Below are 7,500 nucleotides of genomic sequence, written 5' to 3' on the forward strand. Positions count from 1 at the left end.
TCCTACCTTGCCTTATGCTACATTTCCTACCTCGCCTTATGCTACATTTCCTATCTCGCCTTATGCTACATTTCCTACCTCGCCTTATGCTACATTTCCTACCTCGCCTTATGCTACATTTCTTTACCTTGCGTTATTCTACCTTTTTTACCTTGCTTTATTTTAATTTCCGCCTATTCTTCCTTAATTCGTATTTACCTCCAGCTCCCAAGATTACCCGTTCCTTGTCTTTTATCCCGCACTTATACCTTATATTGCCTTATATCCCGCCCATTGCCTTATCTCACGCCCCTATACCACGTCTATTGCCTTATATCCGCCCATTGCCTTGTGACGCTCATGATCTTACCACGCCCATTGCCTCTTGTCCCGCCCATTGCCTTATATCCGCCTTTTATCCGCCCTCTTATCCATTGCCTTGTCACGCCCACGGCCTTATATCACGCCCTTATACCACGCCCATCGCCTCTTATCCCGCCCATTGCCTCGCCACGCCCATGGCCTAATACCACGCCCACTCTTCCTCCTAGTCCGGTATGGGCGGCTGGTTCGGGTCCTACTCGTTCATCTGCCAGACCTGCGACTTTTCTGAAGAACCGCAGTCTGTCAGGGTAAGAACGCGTGTGTTTGCTTTCCTTTTTGTTGCTCTTGTTATTGTGATTATGTTGATATTATTGTTCTTGTTATTATTGTTATTATTATTATTGTTATGAAGAGGATGGTGATAATGATGGTGATGATGGATGATGATGATGATGAATGATGATAATCATTGTGATTATTATCATCTTTTTACTTCGCTAATATCATTTTCTTAATCATGACAATTCTAGGCAAAGGAGATGTTTCTATACTGCAGTATATGTGTGTCTCATTGATAAATAAAAACTGATTAATATAAAACTTCTCTTTGTGATTTCCAGATCATGCATGCCGGTTATTGGTACCTGTTCTCGAAGTTCATCGATTTCATTGACACGGTAAGAGAGAGGGAGGGGGAGAGGGAGAGGGTGGAGGAGAAGGAGAGGGATAGGGTGGGGGAGAAGGAGAGGGAGGGGGGGAGATGGAGAGGGGGGAAGGAGATGGAGAAGGGAGGGAGAGGTGAGGGAAAGGGGGGAGGGAGTGGGAGGGGGAGAAGGAGAGGGAATGGGGGTGGGAGAGGGAGAGGGGGAGAAGGAGAGGGAGAGGGGGAGGGAGAGTCTGAGGGGGAGAAGGAGAGGAGGAGAAGGAGAGGGAGAAGGGGAGGGAGAGGGTGGAGGAGAGGGAGAGGGAAAGAGGGAGGGAGAAGGTGGGGGAGAAGGAGGGGGAGAGGGAGAGGGAAGGGAGAAAGGAAGAGGGGGAGGGAGGAGGAAGGGGAAGTAGGGGAGAGTGAAATGATGGGGGAAGGAGAAGTGGGGATTGGGGGGGAGTGAAAGGGAAGTGAGATAAACAGATAGATACATAGATAGACAGACAGACAGATAGAGAGAGAGAGAGAGAGAGAGAGAGAGAGAGAGAGAGAGAGAGAGAGAGAGAGAGAGAGAGATGAAGAGAGATAGATAGATAGATAGATAGATAGATAGACAGACAGATAGATAGATAGATAGATAGATAGATAGAGAGAGAGAGAGAGAAGAAAGACAGAGACATGATAACTAGACTAGGATAATTGTAAGCATAATCTCGCATGAAAATATTTCATCTAAGACTAAAAAACACTGTCATGCATTTATTTTTATTGTATACACATAAAAATAATCAGTTAGAATCGGTTTCATTTTACTGAGATAAACTGTCATTATAAAAAAGTAGGATTTAAACATGCACACATAAACAAGAACACACACACACACACACACACACACACACACACACACACACACACACACACACACACACACACACACAAACATAAACACACACACACCCACGCCAAATATCACAAACATCTGTCTTTGAACATCTAACTCTCACTTTCTTCAGATTTTCTTCGTGCTGCACAAGAAATACGAGCACATCTCGCTTCTCCACGTGTGCCACCATTCCCTTATGCCCATCAGCCTGTGGTATGGCATTCGGTTCCAGCCTGGTAAGTAACTTCTGCAGTTTATGTTCACTCTTTTATGGCTGACAAAATGTTGCATCTTCTTATTTTATGAGGCTGTCAGTATGAAAATGATAATAATGATTGTATTGATGATAATGATGATAATAATGATAATAATGATAACAGTGTTGGTAATAATCATTAATCCAAATTCCCCCTATATCTCTACATCTCTACATCTCTCCTTTTTCGCTTAATGTCGAACCCACTCGTTTTTTATTTATTTATTTATTTATTTTTTATCTATTATGATTTTCTTTTTTCTATGCCAACCCCTCTTATTCCCAAAGGCGGCCATGCAACTCTCGGAGGGTTCCTAAATGCCTTCGTCCACGTCGTCATGTACGGCTACTACCTCCTGGCCGCCATGGGCCCCAAAGTCAGGCCGTACTTGTGGTGGAAGAAGTACCTGACGACGATGCAGATGGTCCAGTTCACCGCCGTCTTTCTGCACAGTATGATGGTGCGTTGTGCGTTGTTTGCGTTTTTCTCTTCTGGCTTTCGTTCTCGTTTTCTTTCTATTTCAATCTCTTTCATTTCGGTTTCTTCTTCTTTCGATTTCTTTCTCTCTTTGTCTGTCTCTGTCGCTGCCTGTCTGCCTGTCCTTCTGTCTCTCTCTGTTGCCCCTCTCTCTTTATCTCTCTATCTCTTTATTTCTCTCTCTCTCTCTCTCTCTCTCTCTCTCTCATTTCTCCCTGTATATGGCTGTGAGGAAAAAATTGACACGTGCAGAAAATACATACATACATACATGCATGAATACATATATATACATATATATATATATATATATATATATATATATATATATATATATATATATATAAATATATATATATATATATATATATATATATATATATATATATATATGTATATATATATACATATATATATATATATATATATATATATATATATATATATATATATATATATATATAAAACACACACACACACACACTGTGAGAGCATGTTAACGGAGGACTCGCCTGCCCCTTCCCAGCTGGCTTTCATCGAGTGTGAGGTTCCGTCCGTGCTGGTGAGGTGGGCTGCGAGTGTGGCCGCCTTGTTCTTCGTCCTTTTCGGAGACTTCTACATCAAAGCCTACAGGAAGAAGGACAAGAAAGCGGTAAGAAGGGCGAGGGAGGCGCGCGGGAGTAATCCGTGCATGGAACTGAGGGATTTTTTTTTTCAAAGTTTTTGTATGTTAGATTCCGATTTGTGGATTTGCAGCATCCAATAATTTTTGAGAATTAGAATAGGTTATATAAAATGTTGGTCTTTCATTCAGGTGAAAAGCGATGCCTCTATTTCGCTCAAAAACGGCCACGCAAATGGAGTGTCCAACGGCGTGCCTAGCGGTGCTGTGGCCAAGGAGAACAACGGCGTTCCTAACGGCGCTTTGGCCAAGGACAACAACGGCGTGCCAAAAGTACCTTTCGACGGAACGACAGTCTCGGTCATGGCATACGAGGGCATGACAGTGAGGAATCGAGGAGAAATTTGATGTTCGCACGTTCCAAAATCCATGAATCCAGATCGTATCTACCTATATTTTTTTCGTAAGGAATCTCGTCATCGACTGCAGCCCTTGCTTGCTCTGCATCCTCGTTCTCTTGCCGTTGTCATTACATATCAATGAGACCGTTTTGTTAACCTTCAGGTGTACATCATTCTTTTGTCTTCATCAATCGATATAAACAACAGTATTAAAAATATATATCTTTAGAAATTTATAATGACATGGATTATAACGATTCAACCCCGCTCCCCACAAAAAAAAAAAAAAAAAAAATCGGAAATCAGTAAGCCATATATCCTTTTTATTTTTCATTCTCATAATCCCAGGAGAAAACGCTTTCCTTGTCCCTAGAAATCTCCCCTATTCACTCTACAATTAAGCAATATATCATATATTATATATTATATTATACATCACATAGCACTGTTCTATATCGCAAGGTGAAGACACATATAGACAGTGGGCATTAAACTGTCTTTTTGTTTCACTTTTTTGTATTGTTTTGTTTTCACTGTCATTTTGTACAGAGCCTTTTTCACTAAAATCACTGGCCCGTCACTTTCCCGACTGACAGGCTGAGATCTCTTGTATTTCAGTATTTTTATTTTCATTCTTCTTTTTCAGCAAAATGTAAACGTAAGCTGGAAATGCAAAGTCACTGTCCGCTATTACACGATTGCAGTGCGCGAGTAAACGCCTTAAATTTTTTTTCTGTCTCTGAAAGAAAGAAAGAGAGAGAGAGAGAAAGAAAGAAAGAAAAAAAAGGAAGGGAAGAAAGAAAGAAAGAAAAAACCGGCACAGCATATACTTGCTTGACTTGCTTTTTTCTAACTTGAATGTTTGATGAAATGACAAGGTTCTAAGTAAATACAAAAATAGGATTAAATCTCTAAACAGATAAAGAACTTCTTTCTTTCTTTCTTTTTTCCTTAGCTTCCTGTACGAAGGATCAGCTGAGAATATCCCGGACCTTATGATTTAAATTATTTATATTCACAGAGAGGATATTCAAGTCAAAAATAGCCAAACGTGTTATTACGTTCTCTTGCGCCAACACGAAATTAGTGGTAATGATTAAAGTGATAACTGGCCAACTTTATCTGGATGTAATTGCCTGAACAGACACTCAGAGACAAACAGTCACACACACACACACACACACACACGCACACACACACACACACACACACACACACACACACACACACACACACACACACACACACACACACACACACACACACACACACACACACACACACACACACACACACACACACAGTCACACACACACACACACACACACAAACACACACGTATATTTTTTATCATTATCATCGTTGTTATCATTATTATCATTGTAGTTGTTATAATTATCGTTATTTTTATTATTATCATTATTGTTTTTATCGTGGTTTCTTCCTTCCTCCTTTCTTTCTTTTATTACAATTAACAGTGACTTCGTATTTGCAATATTTTATATATATATAATAGATATAAAGTACATTAAGCCAATATACACATACTGTAAAATAGCACAATCAGAATAAAATAGCCTGATAGTTGTGTTTTCCTTTACCTCATATTCACATAAACATTTAAATTAAACTTATGAAGAAGAAGAAGAAGAAAAAATAGATTCTTCTTTGAAGGTCAGAAAACAATACAGCTCTAACGTATAGACGTATAAATATTCTTTGATTGTTAGTATTTCCTGAACTAATTTCACCTGTTCTCTTGATTAGCACACCCACACACAAACACACACACACACACACACACACACACACACACACACAAGCACACACAAACACACACACACACACAAACACACACACACACACACACAAACACACACACACACACACACAAACACACACACACACACACACACAAACACACATACACGCACACAAACACACGAATTTGGAGAAATAATTGTTATATAGTCGTTATTAAAAACAGTGTTTTTGTCAGTGAAAGTGAATGGAGTTATTATTCTTTTTTGCGGGTTAGAAGAACGATGAAAGTTTCACTGTTATTCATAGAATAAGTTTATTTATTATTACTAAAAGGGGGTGTTTACACAGGAGGAAGTACTTCATTGTTTATGATGATCATAAATTTGCAAAATTCATAAATCTTATAAGCTGCGAGAAGCGTTCCAGTTAACTTACAAATACATACATACATATATATATATATATATATATATATATATATACATATATGTATATATATGCATATATATATATATATATATATATATATATATATATATATATATATATATATATATATATATATATAGAGTATATATATATATATACATATAGACAAATCATCATCAACGACAGATAGTTCATAATTGAACAGCTGTGATCAGTGACCTTATATGTCTCTCGTGACCTCGCGCAACGCAGCAATTCTGTTGCCGATGTCCCAGCAGCTGTTGCCAAGTGGCGAGATCCTTCGCGCTGTTCCGAGTGTTTCCTTTGAGACCTTGATCATTGATACATACATGTATATATAGTAAATAAATGATAAAAGAACATTATCTGAGAGCTTTATTTACAGCTGTTTCTAATGGTAAGAATTGCCTTTACAACAAATGCACTTGAAAGATAACTAACATAAACGTGAGTGACTTCAGTGCAGGGATCTCAAACTACAAAGGAAAATGACAACGTTACAAGTGAGGCTAATCTTACACCATCATCATCATCATCATCACAGCAAATAAAACTAAATAAAAACACAAAGGTGAATGTACAGTATATCACATGCTGATTAAGTACAGTGTTCACGTTACAGTCGCATTACCAACTGTAACAGGAACACACAGTGGGTTCGATTTCTCCTTTTCTTCTTCACTGTACACTGTATGAGGAAGATTGTGTTAGTGTGTCACCTCCCCCCCCCCATCCCGTTTTACGATGGGAGAAATAGCTACTATTATTTTATTTAATTATTGTGATTTTATTTTAATATTATCAATTTGTTTTATTATCGTTTTCTTCGTGGGCGGAAAGTAGGAGGAAAACGTAAGACAGGAGGAGGTCCATTGAGTCAATGTAAGCTTTGGGAAAAATATTGAGAAAAAAAAGATATTAAAAAAAATGTACTTAAATACAAGGTAATTGGGCTACACTAAAAACCGAGAGATAACAGAAAAAATAAATGGAAAAGCAGAATTTAAACTCGCCAAGAAGAAGAAGAAGAAGAAGAAGAAGATGATGATGATGAAAAACGTGAAACAAGAAGAAAACGAAGGTTCAAAGACATGCAAATCAAAAAACAAAAAACAGAAACCAGATGGAAAACAAGTCTATAGCATCTCCAGAGAAAGAGAGAAAAAAAGGAAACAAAGAAAGAAAGAAAGAAAAGAAGAAAAATAAGAAAAACTCTCTAGCCTCTCCAAAGAAAATGGAAAAGGCAAAAAGCGGGAAAAAGCAAAGAAACCAGCTCTCCAACCTCTCTAAAGAAAACGGAAACCTAGCCTCACCAAGGAAATGGAAAAGGCAAAATAGGGAAGAGACAAAGAAACCAGCTCTTTAGCCTCTCCAAAGAAAACAGGAAATGAAGAGCAGACAGCCTTCTAGCCTCGTCAAAGAAAACGGAAAAGGCAAAGAAACCAGCTCTCCAGACTAACCAAAGAAAAGGGGAAAGGCAAAGAAAACGCGTTCCCAGCTTCACCAAAGAAAACGGGAAAGGCAAAGAAAACGCGTTCCCAGCTTCACCAAAGAAAACGGGAAAGGCAAAGAAACCCTCGGCCAACAAGTCCTAAACCAGAAACCCCTTAATGCGAGTCCCCAGCTTCTCCTCGGACGCGACTCCTCACGCTCATGTCCCGAGGGAGGTCCTTCGGCAGCTCCTTCATCGGTAGCGC

General features: G+C 38.9%; 2 protein-coding genes across 3 annotated transcripts in view; one reads left to right on the plus strand and one right to left on the minus strand.

The window, feature by feature from the left end:
- Positions 1-4,842, plus strand: part of LOC119578904 (elongation of very long chain fatty acids protein-like) — a 23,587-nt gene extending 18,745 nt beyond the window's left edge. For both annotated transcript variants that reach the window (XM_037926571.1, XM_037926572.1), the window contains exons 4-9: positions 531-611; positions 924-980; positions 1,963-2,068; positions 2,377-2,549; positions 3,093-3,218; positions 3,381-4,842. In XM_037926571.1, coding sequence (XP_037782499.1) covers positions 531-611; positions 924-980; positions 1,963-2,068; positions 2,377-2,549; positions 3,093-3,218; positions 3,381-3,596 — 759 coding nt within the window. In that variant the 3' untranslated portion in view covers positions 3,597-4,842. The remainder of the gene's footprint in view (positions 1-530; positions 612-923; positions 981-1,962; positions 2,069-2,376; positions 2,550-3,092; positions 3,219-3,380) is intronic.
- A 2,285-nt stretch (positions 4,843-7,127) lies between these two features.
- The window catches only part of LOC119578906 (elongation of very long chain fatty acids protein-like), a gene marked incomplete at its 5' end in the record, with an annotated part of 5,513 nt that continues 5,140 nt past the window's right edge, over positions 7,128-7,500 (minus strand). Inside the window, 1 exon segment of the mRNA XM_037926576.1 lies at positions 7,128-7,500. This exon segment is cut by the window's right edge and continues 111 nt beyond it. Coding sequence (XP_037782504.1) covers positions 7,411-7,500 — 90 coding nt within the window. The 3' untranslated portion in view covers positions 7,128-7,410.

The sequence above is a fragment of the Penaeus monodon genome, chromosome 11 (genome assembly GCF_015228065.2).
Source record: "Penaeus monodon isolate SGIC_2016 chromosome 11, NSTDA_Pmon_1, whole genome shotgun sequence".
In the NCBI taxonomy this organism is placed as follows: Eukaryota; Metazoa; Arthropoda; class Malacostraca; order Decapoda; family Penaeidae; genus Penaeus; species Penaeus monodon.